Source organism: Lithobates pipiens, unplaced genomic scaffold (genome assembly GCF_037356315.1).
Source record: "Lithobates pipiens isolate NorthernLeopardFrog02 unplaced genomic scaffold, aLitPip1_a1.2 Scaffold_16, whole genome shotgun sequence".
In the NCBI taxonomy this organism is placed as follows: Eukaryota; Metazoa; Chordata; class Amphibia; order Anura; family Ranidae; genus Lithobates; species Lithobates pipiens.
The window spans coordinates 580,748,966-580,766,556 of record NW_027507748.1 but is presented as its reverse complement, the minus strand read 5'-3'; the positions used below and the strand labels follow the sequence as shown (position 1 = coordinate 580,766,556).

Here is a 17,591-nt window from a genome sequence, read left to right as displayed (position 1 = left end):
TCTTACGGGTGGCAAAAGGGGACATCCCCCCTCCCGCAGCCCTCTGGTGCTTCTAGCGACTTACCGCAGCGATCGTTGAGTCAGAGGATCCGCCAGCCCCGGATGTTGATCATAGAGATTTCCGATAGACCAGATGGTCGCCAGAGGCTCTATGATCGTTGGAGACCGGGCGTGATGTTATGACGTCACGCCCGGCATCTGCGTTAAAAAAAACTGGAACCACCTCGGCTGGGAAGCAAGTATCGTTTTTTTTTTTTATTATTATTTCAGGCTTCCCAGCCTAGTGGTGAGATGTGGGGTCTTATTGACCCCACGCGAGGTGTCGCCGCGATCGGTAGAGCAAGAGCAATAATTCTAACCCTAGACCTCCTCTAACTCAAAATACGTAACCAGTAAAAAAATTTGAAGTGTCGCCTATGGGGATTTTTAAGTACCGAAGTTTGGCACCTTTCCACGAGTGTGTGCAATTTTGAGGCGTGACATATTCGGTATCTATTTACTCGGCGTAACTATCTTTTACATTATGCAACAAATTCGGCTAACTTTACAGTTTTTTTTTTTTAAAAGCATGAAACTTTCAAAAAATAAATAAAAAATGCGTTTGAAAAATTACTGCGCAAATACTGTGCGAGATAAAAAGTTGCAATGACCGCCATTGCATTCTCTAGGGTGTCTGCTAAAAAAAAAACATATGTTTGGGGGTTCTGTGTAATGTTAGAACAAATGATGATTTTTAGTTTACATGTAGGAATGAAGTGTCAGAATTGGCCTGGATGCGAAGTGGTTAATAGCACTAGATAAATGGCATTTGTGAAAAAATACTGATCATTATTGGTTGCTGCTGTGGATGCTGGACTTTGGTTCACCAAATACGTTGGTGTAATTGTGCCTGCACTGGAGGGACAAGCTGGAATGGCCACAGGCTGGATGTAATCTATAAAGTCGCTTCCAGTCTGACATAGCTCCAAGCCCCACTGCCAGACTACATACAAGAGGAGGAAACATCTCTGCATAATGCAATGAAAATGTTATATATTTAGGCCCCTTTCAGGTGGGCTGTGTCCAATAAAAGAAATCTGTGAAGAGATCCCCATACTGAATCAGAGCTGTCATTTTTGTGTCATCTGTGTGCCTTAAAGTGATGTTCCACCGAAAAAAAATAAAAATGCATTAATGTGCCTAAAAAAATAAATAAAAAATACATTTGTAATTTTTTTTTTTTTTACTCTCCTCTAAATGGCTATTGCTAGGGGGTCCCTCGTAGTCTGCCTCCTTCAGTGCCTGAGCTCTTGACGTAATTTCCCCTCGGCATAGGAAGGGCTCACCTCTCTCTTGTCAATCATCTGGGACACATGACAGGCCCCACATAATTGCGCAGTCACTCACAGCGCGCGGTTGCCCGGCTGTGAAGCCACAGCCAGGTGCCCACAGTTACAATGCCGACGCCACTGAACGGAGGGTGAGACAAGTGGGGCTTCGTTCCCCCAAATCGCTGGACCCTGGGACGGGTAAGTGTCCGATTACTAAAAGTCAACAGCTGCAGTATTTGTAGCTGCAGATTTAATTTTTCTTTATAATGGGAACACCTCTTTAATCTTTTTTTACTGCATGTAAATACCAGTGATTTCCAGACCCATATTAGATCTACAGAAAAGGGCATATACAGTTCCCATTTTTCTTTTTACCTGACTGGTCTCTGAAGTTATTGGGTGTAAAGGGATGCTAGGCCACTTACATTTGGACACCCATTAGACCAACATGGAGATTTTGATCAGATAAATCTGAAAAAACTGACAGGTGGACCCAATAAGCCCCTTCCAAATGAGTATGCATATCTTGCACATGCAAAATATACATATCTTTTTAAAACATACAAATATGTTCTTTTTTTGGCACAGCATCAAAAATCCTATTTCTAAATTAAAATTCATTTTGAAATTGGATGCACCTTGAATGAGAGGGAGAGCGCACTGTGCATATGTGGGTTTGTGAACAAGGGAGAGAACTGACAAGGTGCCCCAGTTTCAATGCCAGGACAGAGTGATCTGCCAGGATGGTAGATTTAGGACTAGGCTTAGCAGAGATGAGCCTATAGGTATGTCATAAAAAGTAAACTTCATCTTTCTATGCTGGGTGATATATTTTACACTACTGGGGTCTTGACTGAATGGTATTTTTTTTTTTTTTTTTTAAAAGGTGAACTATGCCTTTAACACTGAACAGGGCTGTGCAACAGACTTTTGAGAAGAATGGAACACTTGCACTTCTACAAAAACTTCTGCCACATTAGATCTAATGGCCACATAAGTTCTAGGTTGTATGGATGCAGTTGGACTATTCACAGAGGAGAAGACTCTAGGGGTTATTAAACTAAAAGTTCCAACACATGATCAAAAACCATAAGTACCAAAGTGCGTTGTGACTGCAATGCGGAAGTGTAAACTGGCCTGATAGTGACTTGTCTTGCATTGGGAGTGCACTGCACAGGGCTGTCCAGTGCCATTCCAACAAACTTGGTGTTAACAAGCCACAAGTGGTACCTGAGGCTCTATTCACACTTGTGCGACTTGTCATGCAACTTTAGACATCAAAGTTGCATGACAAGTCGGTCCCCATGCTTGCCAAAGATAACCACACATGTGCGACTTAACGTTGCAGCAAATTCCCACAGCGGTCTCCTTGATCGGAGAATTCAGTGATTTCTCTGGTTTCCGGATCAATTGGACCAAGTCGGTCCCCTTTCCTCTGGACCTCCAGCCAGATCTGACCCTCTCTACTCAGTGTCCTCTGGCTATTGTAGAAAAGTTCAAATACCTAGGAATAACAATCCAACTACCAGTGCACACATTCACTGAAGTTAATCTATGGCCCATAATAAGAGCTTTTGGTGATAGGATACAGAAATGGAATGATCTTCCACTTACGCTTTACAGTAGAGCCAGCTTATTTAAAATTATTGTTCTTCCAAAATTCCTATATGTGCTTTCCAATGCCCCTACGTACATCCGAAAATGGATATATTCAAACATATTAATTTCTTGCTGACATCTTTCCTGTGGGGCAATGGGGCGGCAAGAGTTTCTTTGGAGGTCTTACAATTGCCAATCTAAAAAGGGGGTCTGGTAATACCTGACCTATGCCTATACTCCTTAGCATTCCAATTGGTATTCATCCACTAGGGGTGCAACGTATCAAAAAACTCACGGATCGGAACCTTTTTTCGGATCAGCAAATAATTGAATTTGCAAAAACCTGTGAAAATTCCACCGTCATATAGTCCCCACTGTAATATCCAATCTCCCCCACTGTAATATTGGCTGAGCTTGGCAGGGTATGGCAGAGTACTGCAGAGTAGGCTGTCAAAGAGCAGCACTGTGGGCACTACAGATGCAACCCAGTGCTGCATCCATCCGATCTCTCCCCCTCCACTGTACAGATCAGTACAGAGAGGGGAGAGAGGAACTGGCGTCACGACGCTGGTTTACAAGTGATCGCTCCATCATTTGAGCGATAACATTGTAAATGGCCTGGGTGCAGAAAGATGGCCGCCGCTTCGGAGCTAGGCCGAAGCCGTAGCCTTTCCTAAGGCCGTGACCGCGGCGTGTGCTGATCCGTTGCTCCCCTATCATCCACTGGCAAATGTTCCCACAAGTAAATAATGTGGCAGTCGCGGTGGAGGCAGCAACAGTAACCTCATATGAAACTTTATTAAACTTCTTTTTCAGAGGAAAGGCCCCCAACGGCAGAGGGTAATGAGATACTCAAGTCTGCTAAACGGACCTTGGGGATCTGTATAAAACATATAATGGACACTCCTCTTCCCCACTCCCCTAAATGTTCCCTTATGGTTTTTTCTGTTTAGAGGATGGTTTCAAGTGGGCAAATTTGGACTCGCGTACCTACATCAGCATCATGGGGAACTAAAATACTTCGTACAGCTGAAAGGGGAACTAAATGTCCCAGATACATGGGGGGAATAACAATTCAATACGCTCAGTTCAGAAATGGAATATTGTTGTTGGAAAACTGTAAACTAGAGAACTTGCTTGCTGATCCAGACCATACCAAGAGAATATCCACATATTAGTGTGCTGCTGGATAGGGTGAACCCTAGGGAAAGGAAGCTCAAAGAAAAATAGGTGGGGATTATACCAGAACTCACAGAGGAGCAATGGGAGGGAGTTTTTGCCTCCAGCAGAGATAACCCCACTTGCCACAAATGTTTGACAGAGGTGGGCTCTTTTATTCACATGGTTTGGGAGTGTGACAGGATAAGGCCACTATGGTTTCAGGTAACCCAATTCATTGCTGATACGTTACATATACCAAACATATGTAGTCCACTTCTTGGACTGTTAGGGGTTATAGAAGATGAGATTAGAAGCAATAATATGAGAATACTACTAAGACTGTTTTATTATGTAAGGAAGCTAATTGCACTTCATTGGATCAGGAGAGAGCATCTCACACTAAATGCTTGGAAGGGGCTAGTTAACGCAAATATTACCATGTATAAAATGACATGAGTCCAGAGGATCAACCAAAAAACGTTATAAAGTGTGGGGGAAATGGCTTAACTCTGAAAACACTCTACAAATAGATGTATAACTACATAGATTATGTTACGCGACCGGGTTGGGGATGGAACGATCTTCTGGGGAGCTAGACGACTGCACACAGGTTTGAGGGGGACATATCCCTCTCTTGGGACTATGAAGTAATATATGCACAAAAAAAATGTCTTATCTGTAGAAATAACTTTTTTTTGCTCTTTTTGAATGTACTTCTGGTTCATGTTTGTTCGGTTTTGACTTAAAAAAATAAGCTGAATGTACAAAACAACATGACATGATGGTGAAGAACAATCTTTATTGTATATGCAAATGTTATTGATCTGGATATATTTGATTTGTTTCTCACCTTGTTTATTGTACTAAGATAATACTTTTTATGAACATTTGGTGAATAAAAAACCTTTTAAAAAAAAAAAGTTGCAGCAACTTCAAAGTAGTTAATGCACTGCTTTGGTCCACCTTTCATGCAAATTGGAGGGCCATAGACTTCAATGGTAACCCTCAATAGGTGCATGACAATTGTACCGGAGTGTTATATAATGCAACAGTTGTCCATTATCCCTGGTCAAAGCCAAAGTCATATCCAAGTTGTACCCATCCAAAGTTGTGTCAAAGTTGGAATCATGCAAGCGTGAATGGAGCCTTATTATTTTTCAAAGTTTATCAAATGATCTTTTATTTAAAGAATACTGCTTTACTCATACTTTTAGTCTCTCAGTGTTGCCTATTTCCTCCAGCCTTTCACCCACTTCTTGTCTACATGCACTGCAGTGGTTTGGGGGGCTACGTGTCATGCCAGCTTCCTGATGGTGACATTAGCCAACTATGCCTGCATAATGTGAATGGACATGGCTACCGTGCCACTTCAGCTTCCACCTGAAATGTATGTGACATTGACATGTACTGTATGTGATAGCACAGAGAACTAGGAGACTTTGAACTGCCAGGTATTAATTAGATAGAACTGCAGATTTAAAAAGATAGAAAGCAACTTTTAGGTTTTAAAATTACATAAAAAATTTCAGCTTCATGTGAGATTTTAATTTATAGATTTAAATCTACATTAAAAAGAGAAGTTCACTTAAAAAAATAAATTAACTTTTTTTGCAGGTAAAAAAAAAGATGATTTTTTTTCCTCTTGCAGAGCATTGCTTAGGCTCTTGTATGCTGTCAGTTTAGCTGTCTGACTGTAGCTCCCATACAGGCAAGCAGTTACTGAATTACAGGAAGATCAATGAACTGCAAGAGCGCTCACCTGCGCCCTTGCAGTTCATTGAGAACTACAAGCCCTCTACCACAATCGGAGATGGTACTTGTAGTTCATTCATTCACAGAACTGTGAATGAATGAGGCAGCTGTGTTGGCTGCTGTTTTAAGAAACTGACAGGGAATGCAGGGAAAGGATCCCCTTCTTCCTGTCACAATGGGGGATCGGGAGAGTGAACAGGGGTGTAACAATGAACATGTTACTAAAGGTGAACTTATCCTATAACCAATTCAGCTCTTTGGACGTACTATGCAAGTCCAAAGCGTGAACCCTTAAAGTGGTGGTAAAGGCAGAAGTTTTTTTTTTATCCTAATGTATTCTATACATTAAGATAAAAAGCCTTCTTTGTGCAGCAACCCCCCTCAGCCCCCTATTACCTGAGCCATCTCTATCCAGAATGTGCACCAGTCTCTCGGCCGTCCGAAACACTCCCTCCTGATTAGCTGAGACACAGCAGCGGTTGCTGTCAATTAAAGTCAGCCAATCAGGCGAGAGAGGGGGGGTAGGGCCAAACTGCAGCTCTGTGTCTGAATGGATACAAGGAGCGGCAGCTTGGCTCAGGTGCCCCCAAAGCAAGCCGTTTGCTGTGGGGGCACTCAACATGAGGGAGGGGCCAGGAGCAGTGAAGAGGAAATCGAGAAAAGGTGGATCCAGGCTGCCCTGGGCAACTCCACTGTAGAGAGCACGCAAGGATGATTTTTTTATTTTTTTTAAACAATAAGAGGCTTTACAATCTCTTTAATCACAAGCTAATGGCTGCTGCAGCCATCAGCTTGTGCGGGTTTTGTTCAGCAGGCGACCGGCTTCAAAGCAAAAGTGATGTGGCAGCTCCATAGCTGCTGATCACTTTCACACAACCTACACACCTGCAAAATGTGAGCCCAGGGTGTGCATGTAAACCACAATCGCACCATAGCGAGAACAATAATACTAGCACAAGAGCTACTAGCCAACTCTAAACTGATGAGCTGTGAAGGCTTTTAAAGTGTCACCTATGGGGATTTTTGGGCACCATCATGTTTGGTGGGCACTCACAATTTTAAGACATGGAATGTTTGGCATCTGTTTACTCGATTCAACCTCTGCTTTTATATTTTTAACAAAATGGGTATTGTATCGTGTTTTTTTTTTTCTAAAATTAATTTTATTATATTTTTTCCTGAAAATTTGCATTTAATAAACAGTTGCGCAAATATGTGAAAAAGAAAATTGGCAACCATCACCTTTTTATTCTATCTCTTTCAGAAAAATATAGAATGTTCTGGGGGTTTAATTAATTTTATTGCCAAAAAATAAGATTTTTTACATGTATGCAGAAAACAAAATAAAAAATGCGCTGGAGCCAAACTGCTTAAAGCTGGCCATAGGTGGATCAGCAGGGAATTTTGATATGATGGCTCAGCAGGCAGGATTTCCGCATCCACCTCAAATGTGTGGACGGGGAAATTGGTTTCTTTTGTTTGGCTCGCTGACTGAATAAAAAAATAAAAAAAGAGCCATACATGGCAAGCTTTAGGGTGGCCATACATGGATTAAAACCAACTGAATCTCGATCCATGTAGAAGCAGATTATCTACCAATTGCCTTCTGTATAACCAGCCTGTCAAGTTTTTCCCCAAATGATCAGTGCTCCCTACCATCAGAACACAATATCACAGTGGGAGCAATTTCCCTCATCCACCTCAAATGTGTGGTTGTGTTGTGGTTGAAAAAAAAAAAAAAAATACTAGCTTTAGTGGCAAATTCTTGGCTACCTACCATTGTATTTCAACAGACGGGAGTTCCCCACATTTGCACAGCAAAAGGTGTGGCTGATATTTGTAAATAAATAAAAGCACAATGCTAACACACAATGCTAACATTTCCAGTCTAAAAACAGAATCTAGGCTGTATTCACTATACCTGTATATTCCAACACACAAAACCATGTGACAAATTTTACTTTCATCCTACACCCTTATCTGAATAAAGGCAATCCACAAAGCTTTAACCAGTTCTACAACTTTGTTCTTAAAATAATCTTTTATTTAGGTTGCATATATGCTACTGATTTTGCTCTTATTGTGATTCAACTGACTGCACATTTTTTTATTTTTTTTTTATTACGTATGTGCATTACCAGACATTTAAAAGACCTCCCAAACAGGACTACTGCATATATAGTCCAATGAACTCTAAAGGAGTGCAAGATCTCTTAAACACCGTGGGACCATTATAAGCCATCACAGAATGGGGAGCCGCTCCGGATTATTTCAGAAAACCGTATTTCAATGTGTTTACCATGCTTGATAGTGGGATTTTTTTAAATTTTTCAGTTTAAAAAATAATTACTTATATAAAAATATAAACAAGTAAAATATATGATCAAATATATTAGAACCATGCAAACACAATTTAAACTGCACATATATTTTGTGCATCTGAAAAACGCACAAAAGAATTAGAAACGTAATTACAGAAAAAGTAGGTTTTCAAATGTCACGTTAATAAAAGTATATGGAATGCTATTTTGCTAATGCACAGCAAAATAGGAAATGATTTAATGCTTTTAAAATGTTTTCCAAAACCCATCAGCATGAACACCCTCAGGGCCTTTGTCAGTGGGCTTTGGGCCTGTGTCTGTCGGTTCAACATCAGTTTCAGATTCTTCAGACCAAGTTTTGAATATTAGACTTGTATGGAAATACAGTTTGAAGTAGAAAAATACATATCACTTATGATGGTCTTAAAGTGACACTGGGTCTAACAAAATGAAACAAGAACCTGTGGGGAAAACAGCTTCATATATGTCAGACCATTTCTGAAAACCTTACGGCTTTATGCTGTAGCAGAGATCCTAAATGCTGATCCAAACACCCACTCCCAAAAAAAAGGGTTCCCCTTTCATCATATGATTGAACCATATGGCTAGTGGATGATGCACTATTTGACAGGCACAGCGAGATCTGCTACAGTGCAAAGGTTTAGAAAATGTGCCAAGCATGTGTAAAGTAGCTTTATGTATGGGTTCATTCTTTTCTCCAGCTCCTAACAGGGTAACCTTTAAGGGATCATGCACACTGCAGCTAAAAAAAAAAAAAAAAAAAAAAAGAAAAAAGAAGAAAAGCTGCTTTTACAAGCATTTGGGCTTTTATTTCAGCTTGAAGAAGCTTGTGCTTTTTGTGCTCTGGTGCACGTTTTTATTGCACTTCTACAAGCTTCTTTGAGCATAAGAATTTTTGCCTGTAGGAGCTAATGCCAGAAAATGCCTAAAAAAGCCATAGTGTGCATAGACACATTGGTTAACATGGAGGGGAGTTTCTAGCTGCAGTGTGCATGAGCCCTAAAATACAGAGGTGCTCACAAGCAATAAAGAGAGCATACACCAGGGGCGCTTTGCAACCAACGATCAACTTCCCATTTCTGCACAGGAAAAACAAAACAATCATTTCGGGGGGGGGGGGTTGGGGTGATTTCCCTCCCTTCACTTCCTGTTCCATAGTCAAAATAGGAGGTTAGAGAAAATTCCTCCAAAGTGAGTGTACCCTGGTTGTCAAAGGTTCTCAATGGAAGATTCTTCTTTATTGGTGTTCCGGGGACAAACCTAAATTTGAAATTATCTTTCACTTATAACAGTAAACAGGACAAATACAGAGGGTGAATTTTCCCAATAGGGGCAAGAACGGCAATAAAACATGACAGGGGTTCTAATCCCTCTCATATGTCCACAGTTTAAATTATTTTTTTTAATTACGTTTTGCGCTTTTAATACATTAACAGCACTGTCAATACAACACCTAAAAAGGTAAATATTAGGCTGCATTCCCACCTGAGAGTTTTGATTTCAGGTGTTTTTGAGGGCGTTTTTTCAGCTGTTTTTCTGACACTTATGCAGCATTTTTGTACAGGTGTTTTGAGGTCCAAGGGTTACCAATGTAAAACACCTGTAATCTGCCTAAAAAGAACGCTTACATGTGAACATGGCCTATTTAAATGAATTGGATTTTGCTCGTTGGGAGTTTTGAAACTTTTGAAATTATCGTTTTACGAGCTGAAAATGCTCAGGTGTGAATGCAGTCTAAAGCCTCGTACACACGATCAGATTGTTGGCAGGGGGATGTCTGTTGGCAGACTGCTGGCCTAAAATCTTACCATTAGTACTCTCCTTTTGACAATGGTTGTCCAACTTTCTGCCAACAAATGTTAGAGGACATGCTAGTAAATTTTCGGCGGACAACAGTCTGTTGTCAGCTTTTCTGATGGTCAGTACACAAGTCTGTCACACAAAATTTCAAAGTACAAACACGCATGCTCAGAATCAATGCTCACCAAACACGAAATTAGCATAATGGGCCCAAATGGTGGCAAGGAAGAGCTGAAATTCCTCGTAGTACGTCACTATGTTTGTTGGCCAACAATTGTGTACTGTTTGTATGCAAGACAAGTTCCTGGCACACGTCGTTTGGACAAAAACCTGACGCTCGGTTGGCCAACAATCGGATCGTGTGTACAAGGCTTTAGTCTTCTACAGTACCTGGTTCCTTTATTCAAACATAAAACCCAGGTGCCAAAATGTAACATCCTAACAGTCCATAGATGAGGGGGCTGCATTTGTTTTCTTTCAGGTTAAAAACATTTTTAGCAAGTACAGAAAATAGCTGCTGACCTTGCCAAGGACTGGTGAGCTGCACAATGTTCCATTTTTTGATTTTATGTTTAGATACTTTCATTAATTTACCCACTCCTGAAGTTCAACACTATTTACACCAATATATTCCATCGAATTATACTAGTTTTAATATTGCCAAAAACATAGCAAAAAGTGTCCATAGAATGAAGTCTTTCATGGTGACAGGATGAGCAACCAAGATTTTTTTTTTTTAACCAGCAGTTTGCAGCACACATGCATTTTGGTGATATACAGGTCTAAGCACTATGCTCTTTGCCAAATACAGAATTTCTGCATATTTTATTTTCTACTGAATACCATACCATTGCACCATACCATTTTGTTGCTAGTTTCAGTAAAGTGTGGTTAAGGAGACGTCAATGGCTTAAAGCTGCACACTTAATCGTCAAGAATCGTTACTGTGATCTTCACTAAAGTGTTTCACAATTCTTTCTATGCAAAGAATTCGCTCTGCTCTTCTGAAACCACAGCCATCAAAAGAAAGGAAGAGAAAAACTGGGCAGTCTACCAAGAATCAAAACATTCTTTATCAGTTCAACTTAAAGCGGAGGTCCACCCTAAAGTGGACCTTCCGCTCATTGGAATCCTCCCCCCCTCCGGCGCCACAATTGGCACCTTTCAGGGGGGAGGTGGGTGCAGGTACCTTGTACAGTACAGGTATCTGCACCCACTTCCGGCATAGCTATCTGCGTAAAGGGGCGTAGATTCTGCAGAATCTACGCCCCTTTTCGAAAGTCCCACGCTGCCTCAAAGGAAACACACAGATCCCAGAGGCAGCGGGGACCATCCTTATTGCGCAGCGCGACTCGTGCATGCGCAGTAGGGAACCGGGAAATTAAGCCGAAAGGCTCCACTTCCTGATTCCCATACCCAAGATGGCAGCGGCAGCACCCGAGAGACGATCGAGAGATCAGCTTCGGGTGCCGACATCGCGGGCGCGCTGGGCGGGTAAGTGTCTTTATTTTAAAAGTCAGCAGCTGCAGTATTTGTAGCTGCTGGCTTTAAAAAAAAAAAAAAAACGGCGGAACTCCCGGCGGACTCCCGCTTTAAGTATAAACATTGTAACCATTTGTCAATGGAATAGACTTCCAGTGTAAGCGAAAAAAAGTTTAACCACTAAACCTTTTTCTGTCATTTGTTGGTTTCAAGTTTTTTTAGTAGATACCCTAGAGAATAAAATGGTGGTTGTTGCAATATTTTATGTCACACTGTATTTGCACAGCGGTCTTTCAAATGCAAAATTTTGGAAAAAATAACTTTAATGAACTAAAATAAACAAAACAGAAAAAAAAAAAAAAAAAAAAAAAACGAGCCACTAAAGTTAGCCCCCTTTTTTTGTATAATGTGAAAGATTTTACGTCGCGAGAATCGTGAGAGAATTGTGATCTTTTTATTCCAAGCTAAAAAAAAAAAAATTGTGATTCTCATTTTGGCCAGAATCGTGCAGCTCTATTGTAAGGCTTTGTTTTGTTTTTTTTAAATAAGAAACATGTCATACCTGCCTCCACTGTGCAGTTCATTTTGCAGCGTGGCCCCGATCCTCAACTTCTGGGGTCCCCCAGCAGCGCTGCTAGCTCCTCCGAACATCGTATAACCCCCTAGAAGCGCTCTCACGGGGGGTTACCTTGGGGGTGCGCTCCCGAGTTCCAGCATTGACAGCAGCGGGAGCCAAGGGCTGCGCTGCTATCAATCTATCCAATCGAGAGCAGAGACAACGGGCAGAAAGGAAGAGCGTGTCTCCGGCGTGCCAATTACAGGACTCAGATGAGTAGTCAGTGACAGAAGTTTTTTCACCTTAATGCATTAAGGTGAAAAAAACATGAGTTTACAACCCCTTTAAAGAATTTAAAACACAATACGCCATGTGGAGATCTGAAAAAAGAACATTATGTCACAAAATAATCACATTATGCAGTTTCCTGTACCTGTAGGTGCCTCAGTGTTGTCCATTATCTACGTCTGAATTAGGTGGAGCTGGAAAACATTTTGTAAAAAAAAGAAAAAAGAGAGAGAGAGTTTTGACTGATACATATGTATACACCACAAAAATTATTTGATACGATAGATAATAGATATTTGAAAACATGTCTTCCATCAACATAGCTAAGAACAAACTGCAGGACAGAGTGCTACAGCAGACAACTTCAGACATTAACGCTTTTGCTATGCAATTCACAAACAGGGCTTAACGGGAGACAGTTCACTGACATATTACTGAACAAGACCAGTCACAATTCCCATCCCACAAAGACATAAACCAAATAAAACAAAATTCAGAGAGCTCAGCACAACCAGGTACATTGCCCTCATTTACATAGGTTAAGACAATCTAAACTTTTGGGCTCTTCGCATAGCAGCATTAGCAACTCTATAGTCAAAGCTTTGCAAACTACTCAGTAGCCTGGAAAAATAGGATTAACCCTTACTAAACTGGAAATAACTGGTAACCGATGACATTTATATTTTTCTCACTACAATTTCCTTGTAGTGAGACATTAAACATCAACATTAAAAATACTTACAAAAACCTCTGAAGCTCTGGTTTTTATTATAACCGGGTTGGGATCTCATAGATACTATATGTGGTCATTTAGCAAACATGGATAAATGCCAGTTTGGCAGACACTTCAATGCATATATGCACAATATGGTATATACCTCAATGCTGGAATCCCATATGCTGGAAAACCCATACTGTACTTAAATCTTATCCAAGTACTATGTTATATGTACGAACGAAATAACCCTGTATCGCGTACATATTCAAGAACTAATTAAAACCTACACAATAGGAAAAATGTACACCTTAAAAACAGAACAAACCATTATAGTTTCCTTTTAAACATTCACACTATAATGTTTACGTTTGCTAAATATATCTGCTATATGGCTTGTCTGTGTCGGCACTGGGGAAATTAACACCTATTTAGTCTCCCCACCCCCACAAAAAAGTGTTACAGTATTTTGTTTAGAACGATTCTTGCAACTCAATGGCTACTTTGGCATAACAATACTACCCTTTCCTTACCTCAGTAGGACAACAGCAAAACAAAACAAGAAAAAAAACACAGACCAATTGTGATACAAAAAACAGTTGATTACACCTGCATTGAAAGCTACAAACACTACACCTCGCAGACCAAAGGGCAACTTTCCAGGAATTTGGGTTCAATAAGAAACAACTACAGTACCTTTAGTTCTGCTTCAATGCAGAGTAGCCGATACGTCACATGACACTAAGGGCCAGTTCAAACACCATAAAGTGCATTTTTTTAAAATAAAAAAACCCAATGGAAAGTAGGTTATATGGTTTTCAATGGCATAGTTCACACCAGTGCTTGCAGTTGGTGGGTTTCAGTTCCAGACAAAAAAAAAAAGTAGAACATGCTGCATTTTTCCTGCACTAAACGCTGTTAAAAGCATTCAAAACGTACTGGAACACACGTCCTTATTTAAGGTTAAAAAAAAGGAGGGGGAAATGCACTGGACTGGATCAAAAACACAACAAACACGCACTGGAATGCATTAAAAATGTTCATGCAGAAAAGCATCTGAACCGCGTTTCTATGGTGTGAACTGACCCTAAAGTACAGTGCAAGGAGCGGAGCATCACCTCATGAGATTTGGGCTACTCCCAATTCCCCAGGATCTTGTAATAAAGAGCATTAGGTCACCCTCGCCAAGGTGGCATGGGCAAAAGTGAAAGGCAAGCAAAATGAAATGTTTAAGGCTACTTTCACACTGGGGCGGGGGCGTTAGCGGTAAAGCGTCGCTAATTTTAGCAGTGCTTTACCGCTGTAATAGCTGTGCTTTTCGGACGCTTTTAACTCCCGCTATGGTCCGAATTAAGGGTTAAAAGTGCCGCTGCCAAAACAATTTGGCAGTGGGGCCGATTGGTTCCAATGGCAGGGGCAGTGGATCCCGCACCGCCCGAAAGATGCTGCTTGCAGGACTTTTCCTAATGTCCTGCAAGCGCACCGCCCCAGTGTGACAGCACGCGGGCTTTCACACTGGGGCTGCAGTTTGCCTTTCTTCCTAATCAACTTTGTTTTTGAAAGTAATTAGTATCAAGAACAAAAACACAAAAGGGTGGGACCTCAATGGACTCCAAGAAAATAATTTTTATGGCGACACCAAAAATACTATTTTCTTTCCCATACACTCAGTGACACAAAAGTTTTGAATTGTCAAAATGCTCAAAAGTTGTTCAACTGAGAGGTAAGCCACAGCAAGCCAATAATCCCACAAAAAAACAGAACTAGGGAATGCCTGCAGGACCTGAAAGACTTTACGACCAAAGTTGGCATCAGATGAGGACCGAACCCTCACTTGCTAAAACTTAGCAAACATGATAACAGAAGACCAGGTGACAGCCTTGCAAATATGAGAAATAGCCTGATATCAATAAACCCAAGAGGCACTTACAGGCCTAGTTGTGTGTACCTTGACAAAAAAATGGTTCCCAATCCTTAAGACAATAAACCTGAATGATAGTATGTCTGGGCAACCCAGAAGGGATGGATTGAACAGCTGGTTCACGCTTATGGGGATCATCAGGGATGTCTGGGCAACCCAGAAGTGGTGGAGCGAAAAGCTGGTTCACGCTTATGGGGACCATCAGGGATGGCAGAGTGAGCGCTTTTCTGAAAGAAGCAATAGCTGAGGTAAACTCTCATGGCATGGACTATGTCCAGGCAATAGAGGGTGACCTGCAATAAGAATAATGTCCTGGCTAAAGTGAAAGGCCAAAAAGGAGCAGTATCAAAGATTTTTTGGACCATACTTCTCCTGTGGGTCACAGGAGTACACTAAGGCCCCTTTGACACGGACGTGATCGTGTACGGGCTTTGCTCAGTAGGGGATCGCTTCATCAATCCCCGCTGAGCAGGCCGGTGACAGGTCCGTCTTCACACTGTGCAGGGACGGACCTGTCAGAGCGCCACTCTCCTCTATGGGGGGGGGGGGGAATCGGATGAAGATGGACCGTAGAGTCCGTTTTCATCCGATCCAATCGACAGATGGAAAAGTAGGGTTTCCATCTGTCACACTGTAGCGGATCGGAGTACCTAAGTTCTGCGACCCAGACTCAGCCAAAGTTTCTTGATCAAGGAATAGGAAACCAGTGGTCTTTGAATCTAGATAAGCATGGATACCTAATTGTTGATGGAGCAAAATGCTGCTCCAGACTCATCCAAAAGGAGAGCATTCATCCTGCAGAAAACTTCATGGGATGAAAGCCTCCTGAGTTGCATTAAGAAGTATGCCTTCCACGTATGGTGACAGACTTTGCGAAAAGTAGACTTCCTAACTTCAGCTTAAAGCGGGAGTAAACCCAGTTTCAAAAAACACTCACATTCCCGGCATGCCGGAAATGCTAACTTGCACATTGGTTGTGTTCTCAACCAAACTTTCAAACTATCCAATGGCTGGTTTCATAACTGATCACATGTGCAGCATTATGGCAGTTGAAGAATCATTAGAGGCCAAGATGGCAGCTTCCTTTACTGAAAACGATAGAAGGGTTTACTTTAATGGGAATCACACTCAGAACAATCTTTCAGAAATACTCAAACTCTGCCATTCCCGATGGTCCCCATAAGAGAGCCTAGACTGAGCAGTGTAGAGGCTGCAGGCGGCTCCTTAAGTTTTAGTGTGGCGTGTACCGCATCAATAAGAGCCAAAACTATCTTTCAGTCTGTTAATCGATAGACTACAAACTCTTTAGGTGTAGGCTCAACCAGTGATCTGCGACACTCAGCATTAAACAAGGTCTTAGCAGCTGAAGGCTCTGAGGTCGCTAGCATTTCAGAGTAATTTAGCAGGGGAAGGCTTTGAAGTGTGCCTATGACCTCTGTGGCCAGTCAGTAATCATTAGTGCTGTTTGGCCCATAAAATCCTGCATAATGAAATAATCCTCCCTGGATACAGCATAAGAGGTAGCCATGTCCAACAGAGCTAAGAAAGAAGATGGCAAACATTTAGGCTGTCTGCATCAAGTACTACAGAGGGTGCACCAAAACCATTAGGTCTTGTTCATACTTTCGCAAAACACTGTCAACGAAACAAAAGCGCCTAAAAGCATTCATGCGATTCGCTTGGCGTGTTTGGCGCCTGAAAAACGCCCCTAAACACCTTATACATATTTGACATGCATTAAAAAGGTGCTTTAAAAAAACATCCGGATGCCATTTTTTTTTTGTAGTTGTGAACAAGCTCTCACGCACCTCAAATGCATGGTACCAGAGTGGTGTGTTACTATAGATTGAATGCAAGGAGTTGGAGAAATTAGGGATGCACCGCATGGGTTTTTTGGTGCCGAAACCGATACCGAAAATGAAAAATACACTAGGTCGAAAACCGAAACCGATTGTTTTTAAAAAATATTTTTATACGGGAGGTGGCCAGAGACTGGCGACATGGTACAGGGAGGTGGCCAGAGACTGGCGACATGGTACAGGGAGGTGGCCAGAGACTGGCGACATGGTACAGGGAGGTGGCCAGAGACTGGCGACATGGTACAGGGAGGTGGCCAGAGACTGGCGACATGGTACAGGGAGGTGGCCAGAGACTGGCGACATGGTACAGGGAGGTGGCCAGAGACTGGCGACATGGTACAGGGAGGTGGCCAGAGACTGGCGACATGGTACAGGGAGGTGGCCAGAGACTGGTGACATGATAAAAGAGATCAGTGTGTTGGGTCCCCTCGTGCAGCCAGTGTGTTGGGTCCCCTCGTGCAGCCAGTGTGTTGGGTCCCCTCGTGCAGCCAGTGTGTTGGGTCCCCTCGTGCAGCCAGTGTGTTGGGTCCCCTCGTGCAGCCAGTGTGTTGGGTCCCCTCGTGCAGCCAGTGTGTTGGGTCCCCTCGTGCAGCCAGTGTGTTGGGTCCCCTCGTGCAGCCAGTGTTGCAGCAAAGAGAGAGGAGAGCCGCCTCCGCCGTCTGGTTCAATAGAGCGCCGAGAACATCACAGCTTTAATTTCAATAGCTGTGTGTTCCCCCGTCGTGCGCCGTCGCATACAGCCCCTCCCCCTTGTCCGGGGAACTGTGAGACAGATCCCCTGTGCAATCTGGACAGGTGATCTGTCT

General features: G+C 42.1%; 1 protein-coding gene across 1 annotated transcript in view; it reads right to left on the bottom strand.

Annotated features, from left to right (window-relative positions):
• CBX5 (chromobox 5) overlaps positions 1-17,591 on the bottom strand; it is a 46,292-nt gene that overhangs the window by 21,349 nt on the left and 7,352 nt on the right. Inside the window, exon 2 of the mRNA XM_077483796.1 lies at positions 12,436-12,484. Within this exon, the coding sequence (XP_077339922.1) occupies positions 12,436-12,460 (25 nt within the window). The 5' untranslated portion in view covers positions 12,461-12,484. The remainder of the gene's footprint in view (positions 1-12,435; positions 12,485-17,591) is intronic.